Source organism: Chinchilla lanigera, unplaced genomic scaffold (assembly GCF_000276665.1).
Source record: "Chinchilla lanigera isolate Chin_1 unplaced genomic scaffold, ChiLan1.0 scaffold00089, whole genome shotgun sequence".
NCBI lineage: Eukaryota > Metazoa > Chordata > Mammalia > Rodentia > Chinchillidae > Chinchilla > Chinchilla lanigera.
In genome coordinates, this window is record NW_004955490.1 from 6,404,547 (window position 1) to 6,422,446 (window position 17,900).

The 17,900-nt window shown below is 38.9% G+C and overlaps 1 protein-coding gene across 1 annotated transcript in view; it reads left to right on the plus strand.

Moving 5' to 3' along the window:
- Window positions 1–17,900, plus strand: part of Gucy2f (guanylate cyclase 2F, retinal) — a 106,317-nt gene that overhangs the window by 73,300 nt on the left and 15,117 nt on the right. Inside the window, exons 10-13 of the mRNA XM_013504522.1 lie at window positions 4,730–4,879; window positions 7,830–7,978; window positions 10,175–10,338; window positions 11,115–11,307. Of these exons, the coding sequence (XP_013359976.1) occupies window positions 4,730–4,879; window positions 7,830–7,978; window positions 10,175–10,338; window positions 11,115–11,307 (656 nt within the window). The remainder of the gene's footprint in view (window positions 1–4,729; window positions 4,880–7,829; window positions 7,979–10,174; window positions 10,339–11,114; window positions 11,308–17,900) is intronic.

The window sequence follows — 17,900 nt, forward strand, 5'->3', positions numbered from 1 at the left end:
TCAGTTCCTGCTGTGGCGGGATTAGGCTGCATTGTTTAGAGACCCCAGCAGTCCCTGGAAAAACTTGCTGAGTGCTAGGCACACAGTAGGTGCTCAATAAATACTTGTCAGATTGAATAGAGGGTAATTGGGAAGCTGACCCCCCACAAAGTACATTCTAGAATGGGATGTCACTAACGCACACCAGTGCTATGTCTATCAAACAGGAAGAAGCAAGGAGGGAACTCCAGCAAAAAATGCTCTGAGTTGGTTGTGTCGCAGGGCTTCGGATAGAACTATAGCCTTGTAGTAAATAAGTTGACATGCCTGTGACATCGGTTTTATGTTTTTGTCTTCTGTGTAGAGCACCAATGGCAGCACTAAGCAATGTCTGTAGGAGTTATAACAGATCAAAGAAATAGGAGAAATCTGAGATGGGGGGTGAGTGAGAACCAGAGGAGAATGAACAGACAGAAGAGGGAGGAAGAAAGAGAAAGCAGGAAAAGGAGATGAATGAACAGGGTTAAACACATACAGAAAACTTGGACATTAAAAATTTTAATGTTGCAAGTGTGAGGAGGAGAGATAGTAACACAAAAACACAGACAAATAGACACTCCCAAAAAGGTAAAGATAGAAAACTACAATGTATGTTCATATTCATAAGAGGCTCTTTGACATTTTAAGTTGTATAACTGCTGACTTACTGCTCAGGAAAAAAAAAGGATGAAAGGCACAGAGAGAGAGAGACATAGCACTGATAGAGGCAGGCAGTCCAGTCATTGCTGGCGTCATCTTTGATCTTTACAAAATCTGTGAAACACTAAGCTTCAGCAAGTCATCTAGTGCAACTCTTTCATTTTCCAAATAAGGCAGTAGAGGGTTCATGATTTTCACAAATCTTGAAGGTACTAAGCAATAGTTCTAGAACTTCAGCTCAGATTTTCTGAAGCCTATCCTCTACATCCAGCCAAACAAACTTTATAATTTCCTCTTTGGCCATTCATGCATTAGAAGAGTTACAACTCTTGATAATCACAGTGAAAGATGTGATAGTGTCACTCTCTCTTTTTTTTGTGTGGATCTCTTCTTGTTCCTGACTTAGCTGTACGATCATTATTTGGATAATTCCATTTTGAAATCTTGGAGTGGTTTCCTTGTGTTTGCTTTAGAATAGACATGTCAAATATTTAGCACTTTGTCTAAGTTAGTCATCTATAAAAGGTAAAGCATAATACCTACCTTCTCAGAGTTCCATTTATTTTATAGAAGGGCACCTTTTAAACATATGGATATTCGGTCATAGAGGAGTAAAGCATACCTGCAGAGTGTGTGTGTGTGCATGTGTGTGTGACTATTTCTCCTGCTTATATTTCCCTCTCCAAATTGCAGTTTCTTTACACATTGGAGTCAAAGGGCACTCTCTAAATTTGAAATCTAATCATGTTACAGCTATGCCTAAAACCAGAATGGCTTCCCATTTCTCTTGGGATAATTTTGATATTCTTTTGTATGGCTTATGAATCCTACATATTCTGAACCTTGCAGATGTCTCATGCTTAACCCTGCCTTCTCTGTCAATACATTGCAGCTATGCTGAACTCTTTTCAGTTGTTTCTTTACACCATGCTCTCTTACTTCTAGACTTCACACTTGCTGTCCCCACTGCCTGAGACACTCTTCTCTCCCACTGTGTCATGCACTCACCTGGATCAGACTCAATTCCACTCCTTCTGCAGGACTCCACTACATGGAGAAGTTTTCCATGCCTCACCAGACTTGGCTAAGTTGCCCTCTTCATGACCTTTAGGGGACCCAAAATGGTTGTAATACTATACTTTGTTAGAAAATAATTCATTGAGTTAGCTTTCTTCTATCTGCACCAAACTATAAGCTCTGTGGAGGCAAGAGATAGGTTTGCCTCCCTCAGCACCTTTACAGTACCTGGCAGAATAAATAGCTGCTGAATGAATGAATTTCTTAAATAAAATGAATGAAAAATCTTGCTTCCCTGCCTTAGATGACAGGGCTAATAGGGTCTTATAATTTGAAGGCCTTTGCAGGTCATCTAGCTCAACTTCCATTTTACAGGTGGGAAAAATGAGACTTAGAAAGGTAAACGAATTGATGGCCAAGCTGAGATTTTGAGCCCAGTTCTCTTGACTTCTACTTCTGTGTTCTTTTATACTAAAACACTCTGGTTCTCTCAGATTGATTTTATTATCACAGCAAGTCTCAGAATTAGTACTAGCTTCACCTGGTACAAAACAAGCCAAAGTAATTTTTCTAATTTTCCTGAAAGTTCAAGGCTAATGGTAGCTAGTGGCTCTTACTTGGTGCTGGAATAGGGATGAGGAAATGGGGTTAGATTGTAAGTGTATTCATTACTGTTCACTCTCAATATATAAGTAATAGAAGTAATAGTGCAGATAAAGGCTCATTTTAGCCATTAACAACATACATGTCAGTGCTCTCTGAAAATACTATTTGATAATGATTGCATTTAATCACCCAGCTTTTTACAAGAGAATTTTGTCCTCCTTTCCTTTCTTGCATTTCTAAATGTGCAGGGAAAGATGATGCTGGGAAGAAGCAGCCACATACAATTTTCCATGCTCTTGAATATCCAACCTTGCTCTCCTCACCTAAAAATATGGTGCATGAAATCCCACAGTTAGAAATGTATTCCTTTGACTACAGTGTCATTCAGTGCTTTTTTAGTTTTATTTGTACATATCACTCAGGGAGGGAGACATGAAAGCAGAACCACTACACTGAATGTGATTGAGAGGTAAGTGGTAGGTGGGAAGGCAAAAGGACTGATGGAGCCATGAAGTCTGGGGATACCTGAATGGCAAAAAGAGAAGATGGGGTTCAAGGTAAGGAATGGGGCTAGAATTTCTTGTTCCGTTCTTTTGATTAGAGTTGAGTGAAAACAAGAATTTCCATAGTGGGTTACTCTTTCCTGGGTTTCACTAAAAACCAAGGTAATCTCCCCTCTTTTACTCACCTTCTTGCTTCACAGGAATTTGTTCTTTTGGGTTATGTGCTTAATACCCAAAATTTAACAAAATGAAAATGTAGGCCTTTGACACTTTTCCCTTTCCAGCTCTAATCAGATATTCTTCTCCAATCTCCCAATCTTTGGCTGTCAACCTGTTGTTTGCTCCAAAGCACAGTGAGCCTATCCCCAGCCCTGTCACTTTCTTCTCCCTTGTAGCCTTGCGATGTACCTGGTTCCCCATCCTGTTGCTATCACCCCGACACCGTTGAGGCCCCTTTCACCTCTATGAAGGCTCTTACTGCATGGATTTTCTAGCTGGTCTCCCTGATTCCAGCCTCTCTCCTTCAACCCTGCTTGTGCGCGTTGCCAGATTGATCTTCCCGAACACGGCTTTCATCAAATCCCTCTCCAGCTCCAGCAACCCTACTGCCTTTTGTATTCATTCCAAATACCTTCATTTGGCTCTCAGGGCCTCTCACCTTCTGCCCCCATTCTTCTAGCCATCTTCCCTCCCCCACTTCATCAGCCCTATTTCTCTTTTCTCATTATTCCTTAACAGAGCCCCTCTCTTCAGCCAAGCTAATCTGCTTACCACCCTCCAACAACCCGCAATTTGTTCCTTTCTGCCTCTTGTTCATTTGCACATACTGTTCTTTCTCCCTGGAAAAACCCTTCTCAGTTCCAGAAACCTGCACCCTTGACCTTCTTAACGAAAGTATTCAAGATTTAACTTTTCCAGGAAGACTTCCTGGATTAACCTGTTCTGTTCAGTTTTTCATTAGTGTGAACGTGATGAAATTGAGAATATTCAACTTTTTCAATCCACAGAAATGACAATTTTATATGATTTAACACTAAAGCATACCTCCCAACTTTTGACTACTCTATTTATTTGACTATATTTCTTCATATATTTTTTAAATAAAAAAATTTTGACTGACATAAACTCTGAAAGCATTGGTAATCTTCTGTCCACAAGACCTGAAATGCAGCAGGAAACTCGATGGGCATGCAAATTTGGCTTTTAATAGATTCATATCCCTGTATCATATAGTAACTTCCACTATCATCTCCCTTGTGTTGCAGTTAGGGGTGCACATGGCTGTCTTGCCCAGGGGCCTGGAAACTCTTTGAGGACAAAGAAGAGGGATGATTGATCTGTGGTCCTGTGCCTGTGCCTAAAACAGTGCCTGGTACATAGCAGATCCTCAATAAATATTGTCAAAACTGAGTTAAAGTAACTGCTGCACCTTTTGCGCTACAAGAAACAGAAGAGGCCTGAAGATACTTTAATCCTTTTAGAGAAGACCTGGAGAAAGCAACTTGTGAATCCCTGAGCCCCAGCACAATCAAATTACCAGACACATATAGATCTTAGCAAACAGCAAATCCATGGCAACCAGTCTGGTAGTGCACTTGTCTTTCCCTGGAAACCTGCCAGCTGCTACTTGAAGGCTCAAGAGAGCAAGAAAACAAGTGCCAGATAGTGTCTCTACTTCAAGCTTCTTGCCCTTCCCCACACCTCTTCTGTGTTTGCTTGCAAGGTCCTGAGACAGTGAGACTACTATGTTTTCTCTGCATATAATTCCTTAGAATAATAGACTCAGACCCCAGGGGACACTAGCGTGCCATTCTGTCTAATACAAATATAAAGCCGTCAATAACACGGTACCTTCAGAGCCCTTGAGGGCATTGCAGATGTCAGTTAATCCTCCCTGCATTCATTTCATAATTCTTTCTTTACAGAGTTGCTGTGGACAGCCCCTGAACTTTTGAGAGCGCCAAGGGGCAGCAGATTAGGTTCTTTTGCAGGAGACGTCTATAGTTTCGCCATCATCATGCAAGAAGTGATGGTCCGGGGTACCCCATTCTGCATGATGGATCTGCCTGCTGAAGGTAAGCAGAAGGTGAGAAAAAGTCACCAGAAGTCTCACTGTTATCCAGAGCATCAGGCTAAGCCATGCTATTGTAATTTTCCAAAAGAGTATTTGTGTTAACAGCCTGCAACACTGGTCTGCAATCACCCAGTGTTGTGTGCGGGTGGCACACAGAGAGGTGCAGCTTTCAGCATCTGGAAGAAAGTCTCCCCCTCAGGAAGCTGGTCCTCGTTCAAACTGTGACATAATCCAAGAGTCTATAGGACCTATGTTATATATATATATATACCAATCTATTCTTTTGAGATACTTTTTTGCTAAGTATTTCAGTACCCTTCATGATGCTCCTCAGTATCTGTCTTTCCTAGTGATATGCCACAAGTTTTCATCCCCACTTCCCACATCAAAACACATGGATATCAGACAAGATCAATCAATGGATGGTAAAATCAGTCAGCAAAAATTTTAGGGGAAACAAGGTATCTGCATGCACTCCAAGTGTGAACCCACAAGCTGCAAATCACAAATGGAAAAGTTGCAACTGTATGAGTGGAGGGTCTTGCAGACAGAACCCTTACCCACTGATCGAGGTTACCATCCATATTAGGTCCTCTTGACATGATGCCCTAAGGGCATAACGAATTCTGTGGTATTCTTGCAAAAAATTGCATAACTGCAATCTGATCATGAAAAAACTTCAGAAAGACTGGTTGAGAGGCATTTTAGAAAATACCTGGCCAGTATTCTTCAAACGTCTGTAGAGTAAGTCATAAGGGACAGAAAAAGGATGAGGAATTGTCAGAGATTTAGAAGAGAGAAAGACACAACAGCTAGTTGCATTCAGTCCTCAGCTGCACAAAACCCAATAACAGAACAGTTCCATGCAGTATGAGATCTGGTTTTGGACTGTGGCTCACGTAAAGGCCATTAGGTGAAAACTGATGAAATTCAAATCAGGGGGGTTGGGGATTTAGCTCAGCGGCAAAGCGCCTGCCTGGCAAGCACAAGGTCATGAGTTCGGTTCCCGGCACCGGAGAAAAACCAAAACCAAAAAAAAAAAAAAAAAAAAGAAATTCAAATCAGGACTGCAGTAATAATGGTATTGTACAAATACTAATTCCTTTGTACTGTGGTTATATGAATTACTAGCAGTAAGATAAACTGAGTGAAAGCATCACCAGTGCATCCTCCAAAACCCCAAGGGATGGTTACGAGGCTCTTCTGTGTCTGAATGTCTGTCCCAGGCCATCAGCAATCTGGCAATCACTGGAATATCTTTACAACTTTTCTGGAAGTCCAAATTTATTTTACAATAAAAATTTTAAAAAGAGAACAAAAAATCACTTAGCCATATTTTGCCATGCATAAGATTTCACATCACTCCCTCCTTATAGTCCTCCACTCCTCCCTATCACTGCTTAAATGAAGTCCAGGCTCTTTATATGACAAATAAAGTCTTCCACGATCTATCCACTTTCTGCTTCTCTAGGCTTATCTTCTGTCACTCTCCACACTCTAAATAATCACACATTTGGCAGTGCCCTGAAAGCACCATGTTCTCTCCCACTTCAGTGCCTTTTCATGTACTCTTGATTGTAGCTGAAATTCCCCCATCTCCTCCCCATATTGCTTGGTCTAACTCATTAACTGTTCTAGGATGGTTTCTTTGACTTCTTCACTATAGAAGTAGTACCCTCTCTGTGCTTACCTGTATCTGTCTTGGCTAAAGCAGGTTTACTGTTCATTTCAATAAGATTTTGAGATTCTCAAGGGCATGAATCATGTTGGATCTAAGCAAACATGTGAGCCATTCAACTGGATGATGTCCTGAAAAGGGGACAACAACTGCTTCTGCCTGGAAGTAAATGGAGCAGTCTCATTCCAGGTGGTCCATTCCCACAAAAACCAATTACACTGAAAGCAGGATGTTGCAATAGAGAAACCATTACTTGTACAAGCTGCTCTGGGTTAAATGAGCATAAGTTGTGATTTTACAAAGGTCTGAGAAGTCAGAGGCAACAGCTGGACTTCTTCAGTGGCATGGCCATATTTGCGTTTTAGAAGTGGTTTGGAGAAGTCAAGAATGGAAGCAGAGAGATCTGTTTGAGGCCCAGTGTGGGTTGAGGGCCAGTGATTTTGTCTTGGTGCCAGGGAGTTTTCTCACTTTGTAAAATGGTCTAGACTTTTGGTTACTAGTGGTTTTGGGGTCTGAATGAGGAGGTAATTGAGGTCTGAAGTGCCTGGAAATAAGAAAATTGTGTAGATAGAGATTGCCTGGGTTCAAATTTGAATTCTGTCATTTACTAGCCATGTGACTTTAGCCAAGTTATGTACTCTCCGTGCCTCAGTTTCCCAATCTGTAAAATTAAAATAAGAGAGCTTATCGCTTCTGCTTTTGGTAAAAATCCAATGAAATAATGCATGTGAAGTACTTAGCTCATAGTCTATATATATATATATATATATATATATATATATATATGTTCCATTCAAAGTGCAGTTCGTTGACCAGCAAGAAAGCCTAAACAGTTTACTACCTTTCTCAATTCCCTTTGCTTAGAGGCCAGTCAGGGCCCAAAGCTCAGATGTGAGATAAGCCTGGGCCAGCAGGTAGACCTCACTGGGTTTATTGTGGGGAAGGCTTGTATCATTAGAGGGCAGATGAGGGGAACAGGTCATTGAAGTTAAACTGTTAGAATAGACAACAGATAAGATGCATGTAAAACCTAGCAGAAACAGGATAAACTGTGCCTGTAATACACCAAGAGTTCAACTGACTAATTTCTCACTCCCTTTCCAAAGATCTGATGTAAGCTTTGCTCAGTTATGATCAATATTCAAGCCACCTAAGGAGAAAACAAAAGAGACGGTTTTCTCCTGGCCAACCCTTTTCTTAGATTAAACTGAGTTATCTGTGTTGAATCTTGGTACTTTGATTTGTAAACCTTTCTCATCTTGTACGTGAGCAGAAATCATAAAGAAGCTTAAGAAACCTCCTCCTGTGTATAGACCAGTGGTTTCTCCTGAATATGCCCCTGCAGAATGTCTGCAGTTAATGAAGCAGTGCTGGGCTGAGGCTGCGGAACAACGACCAACCTTTGATGACATATTTAACCAGGTAAAGACTCTGTAAACCTTATCACTGCCATAAGCTAACCTAAAGCCAGCTTACCCAAGGCTAACTCATTGGGTCTTTATCAGGAACTTCTTGAAGGGGAAAGGGGTACTCCTTTTGGAGAAACAGCCTGTGCTGTGACGGTTTTGAAGCACTTGGTGCTACAGCATCACCAGTGCATCCTCCAAAACCCCAAGGGGTGGTTATGAGGATCTTCTGCGTCTGAATCTCTGTCCCGGGCCATTCACAATCTGGCCTAAATAACCTTTCAAGTGATGGAATAGAATCACCAGCAATCTGCAAGGCTTGGTATTAGGGGTGGTGGAAGATTGATGTCCTGGAATAAATGGGGCTCCTCACAGAATTATGTCTGCTTTAGATATCCTAGGGAACTATGATGAGTATACCATTTAGATGACTCCAGGTTGTTTTGGGAAGGTCAGGAGAAAAATGTGGTATTTGAAAGGGTATTCAAAAGGGGTAAAAGTATAAATGTAGAAGGCAAAAGTCGGAAATTCCTCTGGTTCCCAGGGAACTACTTGAGGCAGTTGGTACATGAAATTGATAAGCCCCTCTTTTTATGATATTAAATTTCTAAAGATGTTGTTTTTCCCAAAAGGAGAGGAAAAAATGAAGCAAAAGACAGACTGAGCACTGCTAGGAAAGCTAAAGTGCAGGTCTTCTGTTGGAGCATGCAGTTTAGAGTTTTGTTGAAATTACAGGATACTGAAACTGATGTTCCTCTGCAGGAGTGCCTTGTCAGTGCTGGCAAAAAGGCTTTTTTAGCCTGGCTAGAGTACAGCACTGAGATGCTTTATGAGTGGCAGGTTTCTGAGGCAGAAAAGAGAAAGAGTTGGATTGAAAGCCTGAGGGGCCCCGCTTATGAAGTCATCCGTGTCCCCAGCTAACAATGCCTCCATTAGCCTCGCTGAGTTTCCTGAGGATACTCAAACAGGTATTCAATAGTATGGAAAAATCAAAGGACCATAAAGGTCAAGTTTCTAAAAACTTAAGATGAGGTAGGAGAAAATGCATTTGCTCTTGTGTTGATGCTAGAGATGTTATTTCAGAAGGCAGCAAAAAAGCCAATGAAAGATAGGAGGTTTATACACCATTCAACTTTCAAATAGGACATTGCTGAAGCTACCCTAACTAAAATGCTTCAGTGGAAGTTTACCCTATTTGATGACAAGCCTAACTTCCCAACTTGCTGCAGTCAATAACAGTTCAATTAGAAGAGAAGTGAGTTCCTTAAATTAGGCAATAGAAGAAACTCAAAGGATCTGAACTGGCTGCTGAAGTTAACCTCAGCGCCTTGGTGGTCACGCAGATGTGGACTGGGCTGAGAAGGAAACTCTTAACGTTTGCTATGGGGCATTAGTTACAATACAGAGCATAAATGGCTTAGCTGTATAAGAAGGTTCTTTGGGACAGAGCCCTGGAAATTAGCTCAGGAAAGCTACTTCCGGTCCCTTATTGTTGTACACAGCCACATGCTTGCTAAATATAACAGCACGAAAGGAGCTATCCTTTATGATTCTAATATTATGCCAAGGTCCTTGAAATGGATAAGGTCACAGAAAGGTGTGCTGAAAATTTGTGGCCTGTAGCCACCTCTCAGCAATTGGGTATACGGTAGACAGAGACCTGTTGAATTTTCACATGTACCTGACTGATATAAAGGGCAGGTGCTAGGGAACACCATTATTCATATACCCTATGGTAAAAATAGCAGTGGATCTTACAATATAGCTTTTTCAAACAGTCAAGGAAACTCTCACTGCCCAATAACTGGCATCATAGTAGCTTTGAGAATAAGGATGATTTAGTAGGCCGATGGTCTACAAGAGTGAAACATCACTTCCTGGCCTCTTTCCCCTTACCTCACTGGCACCAAATCTGGGCTCAAGACCAAATCCTGTTGCTTTTGAAGTGGTTACTATTCTTGTGACATCATCGCAGATGAGAAAGGGCTTGCCTAGAACATCTTTGCTAAGAACCAGAAGGATAGGGAAAGAATTACTTGAGGATAGGGGAGGAGCCCTGTGAATGGGCCTGAGTGGCAATACAGGTGATTGATATCTTTTCCTCTTCACATTTGAGTTCATCTTTCTTTTCCGATTTGTGATAAGGAAGCCTGAATTATCTGAGTTTGGGGAGTACGCATTCTCTATTTACTCTTTCTGTTTTTGCTTCCAGTTTAAAACTTTCAATAAGGGGAAGAAGACCAATATCATTGATTCTATGCTTCGGATGTTGGAGCAATATTCTAGCAACTTGGAAGATTTGATCCGGGAGCGGACTGAAGAGCTGGAAATTGAAAAACAGAAAACGGAGAAACTTCTAACACAGATGCTACCACCGTATGTGCGAACACCTGAGGAGTGTGAATCCTTTTAACAGTGTGTCCTATTTAAAAGAAGAAGAACAAATTATCTGTCCACTGACTGCTCCCTCTCCTTGTACTGTACCCTCTCTACTCTCAGTGGGTTTGAGTCACACTTTCACATCAAGGTAGAATTGGAAACCAAGGGGGCAGGGCACCCATCCTAATTTTCCAGTGCCTATGGGTCATCATCCTGGTCATTTAAGTTTTTGGTACCTTGGTTTTTCTACATGTCACTTTTGACTTTGCCAAAGGATGACTAAAAAAATGGCATCTCTTTCAGCTCCTAGAGGAAAGTGGTAGTGTTGCTCTTCTATTTTCTTTTCCTCCCACATAAGTTGAAAACCTTTCCTGTTGCTACAATTTCCAAATTTTCCCAAACACTATATCATTTGTAATATGATCATCTAGGGGAAAATTGGAAGGAATTAGTCTCAAGAAAAGGCAACCATCTGGGAACATTCAGTGGGGTGAGGGAGGATATTGAAGTAGAAGTGGAAAAAAACCCATGAAGGCACAGAGCAATCTATCTGTTCAGTGGTATATCCCAGCACCTGCCACAATGCCTGGCACATTGTAAGCGTCAGTATATTTTATAGAACAAATAAATAGATTAATGTTTTTATTCAGGTGATTGTTTCTTTCTCATTATTTACTCAGCAGTGATTTCTGAAGAAGTTGTGTTTTAGCAAGTGTATGTAGCATAGAGGGAGGCTTGTGTCTTCTTAGGAACTGTTTATGTCTGCTTTTCAGATCAGTTGCTGAATCCCTCAAAAAGGGTCACACAGTTGAACCTGAAGGCTTTGACTTGGTCACCTTATACTTCAGTGACATTGTGGGCTTCACCACCATCTCAGCTATGAGTGAGCCCATTGAGGTAGTGGATCTTCTAAACGACCTGTACACACTCTTTGATGCGATCATTGGCAGTCATGATGTCTACAAGGTATGTTAATTAGCACGGAAATACATTTAAGAGTGAAATTTTTATGTGAGACTCTTCTATGTGTATTTTAAACTTGAAGGATGTAGTTTTATAGAATATTGTTATTTAGTAATGAAAATATAAGCAATACACTACTTCCATTGGTATCCCATTAAAAATAAAGGCTAAATAGACTGCATACCATTTCCCACTTTACACAATAAGAGCTCTCCATTTAGCAAGAGATTTCCAGATAGGTTTCTTTGGAACTGTCTTTTAGAATTGGCACTAAGAAGAGGTTGAAGCCGAGAGAGTTACTGCACTGAAGTGACTGAGACGTCATAGTGTAGCAATATTGTACTAAGCACTGAGGAGGACACAGAATTATTGGTGTTTTTCCCACAGCTGTTAGCTGCTACACAGCTTGTCAGGGTAAAGTTTGTATATATCTAATGCCTGATATGAAAATTTGGTCCTCCTTTAAGTACTGTTTTTATACAATGTAATTTGAAATTACACCAGAAAACTATTAGACTTGAGGTTCTTTGGAACTTTTATGAGGTAACCAAAAGCCCATGCACTGGTCTGTGGCCTAGGGAAGAGATTAATCAAAAGGATACAAGCGCTCGAGTCTATCTTCTCTCAATCCTTCCACCTATCAGTCTCTACTCTTTTTGTCAAAGGTTACAGATAAGTGGAGAATAGATGAACACATTCACTCACTTGGTGCCATGGTTCCTTATTCTTGTTTTTATTTGTTGTCTTGTCTCTACGCAGAAAATGAGTAAAAATCTCATAGTTATGCAGGGATATTTCCATGTTGTCTGCAGCACGGATACTTGGCTTATTGATGGAGAAAGGTGCCTCAGGCATCTCAGGGTTTAGACAGCTCCTCTGTCCCAGGCACCAAGGTAGAACTGGAGAAAGAGTAGCTCCATTCATTGACTCCTTCACAGTAGTTTGACATGTCCCAGCTCTCAAATCACGCACAAGGCAGTGTGTTTATCTCAAATTAGACAGGGCCTTTTCAGGTCAGGTAGAAAGCCTGAGGGCTAGGCCAAATTACCTAAATAGGGCTTAGAAATAGACATCATGCCTGTCAATCAGCAGGAGCTGGAAGCTAATCAAGAAGCACATATTGAAACCACAGTGGAGGAAAAATCCATGGAATCAGGCTACCTGTCTTAACTTGTTGACCTCAAGCAGCCTGAAAGGAAAAACAAATCACTGAAAACTAACTCAGTTGAGACTAAAATCAAAGATGATTCAGAATGGGAAGTAACACAGTCACTGGTTTAATAAATCCAGCTTATTCTGTTCAGATAATTGTTCGGGGTCTTATGGGTAAGGCCATTAGCTGTTTTAGTCCTTTGTGGCTGTAGTAGAGAATTACTAGGTTGTTCTCAAGACAAGCAGGGCTATATGAATCAAAAAATGGAATCTTATTTTCAGTCTTGTTTATTAGAAACAACACAGTGCAAATGAAACAAAAATTGAACCAACAGTGAATCACCAAATTCATTTGTATTTTCACTTCTTACCTGTAAAATTGGAATCACTTCCCCAGCACTTAATAACCTAGAATGGAAGTGAGAAAGTTACTGCAAAATCATGAGGTTAGTGATTTGTTTTCACTTTCCATTCTCCTGGCACCACCCCATTTCAACCAGACCCTTTTCTATACCTTCTCTTCCCTTTCAGTCAATCATCAACAAATTTCCTACCAAACTTCTCCTGCTGGCTGATACAACCCATAATTTCCCATAGTAATGTACACAGCCAGACGCTCTGATCTTCTGTTCTCCTCATCCATATCCTTGGAGCCTCATGGGTAACTGATTTATCAAAGCTGCAGGTTCAACCACCAGAATATGATAGTTGCCAGGCTTTAAATTTCCACTCTTATATAGCATCTACATTTTAATTCTTCCTAAGCTTGTGGAGGTAAGGATGCTTGTTTGAGGGAAGAAATACTCTTGTCAAACTGTACAAGATTAAGGAGATATTGGATGGAAGCATGGTAAGGCACAAAGTCCTATAGGTGCAAACCATCTTTGTTATTGGTGATACAGAAAGTCATGAGGCAGGGTCTATTACTGATGGCTAAGCTTTTTTCTTTAGAGCTGAATCATAGCTACAGTCCAAAGGCTGGTTTTTAAGTCACATCCATTTGGTGATGATGGTAGCAATGGCTTTCACTTAATATATATTATTGTGCTCCCGGTAGGTTTTAAGTGCTTTGAAACCTATAAGTTATTTGGTTCTTAGAAACCACTATAAAGTAAGCATTGTCCTTATCCTATTCTATAGATAGGGATTCTGAGGCATAGAGAGATTAAATGACTTGCTCCAGGTTTATAAGTAATGAATCTTGGATTCTAACCAAGGCCATATAACTTCATATTTCAGCAATATAGCTTCAGAGTTTGATGCCTTAACTATTGTAATCTGTGAGTACAGTTCTCAAGGAAAACATGGATTTTTTTACTTTAAAGAGAAAAACAATAAAAAGAATCATACAAAATTTTGAAACAAGATACAAGAGTAACAGTGGTTAGTACATCATTTATTGTTATTTTCAAAGTGGTTGCTCAGATTACAAGATATAGGCATGAAATTGATCAAATGATATAAGCACAAACCTTTCTTTTCAATGAACTAATAGAAATTAGGAGTATAGTTATCTTAACTAATATATATAATTTCCTTTTTTCTTTTCTCCTTTTCCCCATCCCTGTTTTTCTTTCCTTTTGAACAATTTCTTCCCATTTCCCAATATCTATTGTACATTTTGGATCTTATTTACTCTTTCAGCTTATTACATTAGGGAGACAATATGATATTTACACATGTGAAACTGATTTATTGCACTTAGGAGTATGGTCTCAAATTGCATCCATTTACGTATAAAAAAGTTTCAAGTTTATCCTTCTTTATAGCTGAGAAGTACTACATTGTATAAAAATAACACATCTTTTTTATCCATTCCATGTTTGATGGGCACTTGGGTTGTTTCCAAGATTTAGCTATTACAAGTTGTGCTGATATAAACATGGGTGCACATATATTGCTGGGGTATGATGTTTTTAATTCTTCTGGGAAAATACTCAGCAGGGCAATAGCTGGGTCAAATTGGATCTCTAATCCTAGTTTTTTGAGGACTCTCCACACTGACTTCCAGAGTGGTTGCATCAGTCTTTATTCCCTCCAACAGTGGAGAAAGGTTCCTTTTTCCTCACAGCCCCTCTAGTATTTGTTTTTGGTTGATGTCTTGATGATAGCCATTCTTTCTGGGGTGAGATGTAATCTCAGTGTTGTTTTAAATTGTGGCTCTCGAATGACCAATGATGTTAAACATTTTTTCATATGTTTATTTGCCATCTGTATTTCTTCATCTGAGAAGTATGTATTTATCTTAATTGCTCATTTTTGGATTGAGTCTTTAAATTTGGGGAGTTTATTTTTTTAAATTCTTTATATGTTCTAGATATAACTCCTTTGCCTGAGGGACTGTTGGCTAAACTTTTTTCCCACTTTGTGGATTGTCTTTTCAAGCTGTTGGTCATTTAATTTGATGTGCAAAAACTTTTTAATAAGATGAGATCACAGATATTGAATCTTGGGAGTATTTGTCATGTAGTTTGGGTTTTGTCCATGATGTCTCTGGGTACATGTATATCTTTATGATTTCTATCCACTTTCTCTTTCAGTAGATTCAGTGTTTTTATTTTAATATTTAAATCTTTGATCCATTTTGACTTTAGTGCATGGTGATAGACATAGGTCTAGTTTTAGTGTTTGGCGTGTACACAGTAAGTTTTTCCAGTACCATTTATTAAAGAGGCTATCTTTCTTCCAGTGAACATATTTGGCCCCTTTGTCAAAGATAAGGTAGCTGAGTGTGTTTGTAGTTGGGTCTGCATCTTCTCATCTGTTCCACTGATCATCAGGTCTGTTTCTTTTTGCCAGTACCATGCTGATTTTGTCACAGTAGCTTTGTAGGATAATTTCATGTCAAGGATTGTGGTGCCTCCTCCCTTGCCTTTGTTGCCCAGAATTGCTTTTCCTATTCTAGGTCTCTTTTAGGTCTGTAGGTCTCCAAATGAATTTTAAGAATGTTTTCTCTAGTTCTGTGAGGTATGCTAATGATATTTTGATTGGTATTGCATTAAATCTATACAACAATTTTGGAAGTATGGACATTTTTATTATGTTCTTTCTATCTTGAGCAATGAATATCTTTTCATTTTGTGATATCCTCTTCAATCTCCTTTTTTCAGAGTACTGTAATTTTCAATGTATAGGTCTTTTACTTCCTTTGTTACATTGATTCCTAAGTATTTAATTTTTTTGCATGATATTGTGAAAGGTGTGGTTTTCCTAATTTTTCTCTCTGTGAGTTTGTTGTTTGTGTACAGGAATGCCACTGATATTTGAAAGGTGACTATGTGTCCAGCTATGTTACTAAATTTGGTCATTAAATCTAGAAGCCTTTTGGTGGAGTTTTTGCAGTCTTCTATGTAGAGTATCACGTCATCTGCAAATAATGATAATTTAACTTATTCCTTTCCTGTACTTATTCCTTTTATTTTTATCTCTTGTCTAATTGCTCTGGCTAGTGTTTCCACAACTATATTAAATAGGAGTGGTGATAATGGACATCTTTGTCTTGTTCGTGATTTTATAGTGAATGTTTTCAGTTTATGATCATTTAGTATGATGCTGGCTATTGGTTTGTCATAGGTGGCTTTTATTAGGTTGAGGTAACAAACATCTATTTTCATTTTCTGTAGAGTTTTACTTTATCATGAATCAATGTTTGACTCTGTCAAATGCTATTTCTGCATCTATTGAGATGATCATGCATTTTTTGTGTTCACCTCTGTTGACATGGTGTATTACATTTATGGATTTGCATATGTTGAATCATCCCTGCATTCCTTGGATGAATCCCTCTTGATTATGGGGTATAATGTTCTTGATGATTGCTGCATTCTGTTTTACAGTATCTTATTGGGAATTTTTGTGTGTATGCTCATTAGGGAGATTGGCCTGTATTTCTCTTTTTTGGTTGTGTCTTTCTCTGGTTTTGGTTTCAGGGCAATAGTTGCCTCCAGGATTGGTTTAGAGACTATTGCTTCCTTTTCAATTTCAGGAAAGAGTTTGAGGAGTATTGGCATTAAATCTTGTCTAAACATCTTGTAGAATTCAGCAATGAATTCATGAGGACCTTGGCTTTTCTTTGTTGTTAAGTTTTTAATTACATTTTCAATCTCATTAACTGATACTGGGTTTTCAGAATATTTATATCTTCTTGATTCAGCTTTGATAACTCATATGTATCTAGTAATCTATACATTCTTTGTTTTCCATCCCATAAGAGTAAAGATTTTTCAAGTAGGTATGATGATCTTACAAATTTTCACAAGATCTGTAGTGATTTTACTCTTTTCATCCTTCAATACATGAATTTGAGTCTTTCCTTTTTTTTGATAAGTTTGGCTAACGGTTTATCCATTTTATTTATTCTTTCAATGAACCAACTCTTTGATTTATTAATTCTTTGTATGTTTGCTTAGTTTCTGTTGCATTAATTTCTTTTCTAATCTTTATTATTTCCTTCCTTTTCTGGGCTTTGGGCTTGTTTTGTTCTTCTTCTAGAAGCTTGAAGTTAAACATTGGGTTGTTTATTTGTGCTCATTCCATTTTCTTGATGTGAGAATTTCCCTCCTAGGACTGCTTTTATTGCATCCCATAAGTTCTGGTGTATTGTATCTGCTCTCTCCTTTAGTTGTAGATATTATTTAATTTCTTATTTAATTTAATCTATGACTCATTGATTGTTCAGGAGGGTGTTATTTAATTTCCAAGTGTTTATGGAGTTTTTGTGGTTTCTTTTGCCATTGTTTCCCAATTTCATTACAACTATGGTCAGATAGTATGCATGGAATAATTTCACTTCCTTTACATTTACTTATGCATGTTCTGTGGGCTAGTATATGGCCTATTTTAGAGAACATTCCATGTGCAGCTGAGAAGAATGTGTATTCTGATGATGCTGAATGGAACACTCTGAAAAGATCTACTAAATCCATTTGTTCACAGGTTTGGTTCAGTTTTAATGTTTCTTTGCTGATTTTTTGTCTAGTTGATTGATCTCTTTGTGACAATGGGATATTAAGGTCTCCTGTTACAATTGTGTCATTGCTTGATTTTTCATGTCTATTAATAATGGCTTATATTTTGTTGGGTACTCCTATATTTGGTACCTACTTATTTATGATTGTTATCTCTTCATCTTGAAGTTCTCCCCTAATAAGTGTGTAGTAACCTTATTTAGCTCCTTTGATCATTCTTTGTTTGAAGTTCACATTGTCTGCAAACTGAATATCTACCCCTGCTTTTTTCTGGGTTCCTGTTGCATGGAAGATTATTTTACATTCTTTGATTTTCAGTCTATGAATTTCTTTTTGAGTTAAATGTGATTCTTGTATACAGTACATTGTTGTATCTTGTTTCTTGATCCATTCTGGCTGTCTGTTTCTTTTTACTGATGAATTGAGGCCATTTACATTGATATTTATAACTGATATGTGTATGCATTGGCTTTTCTT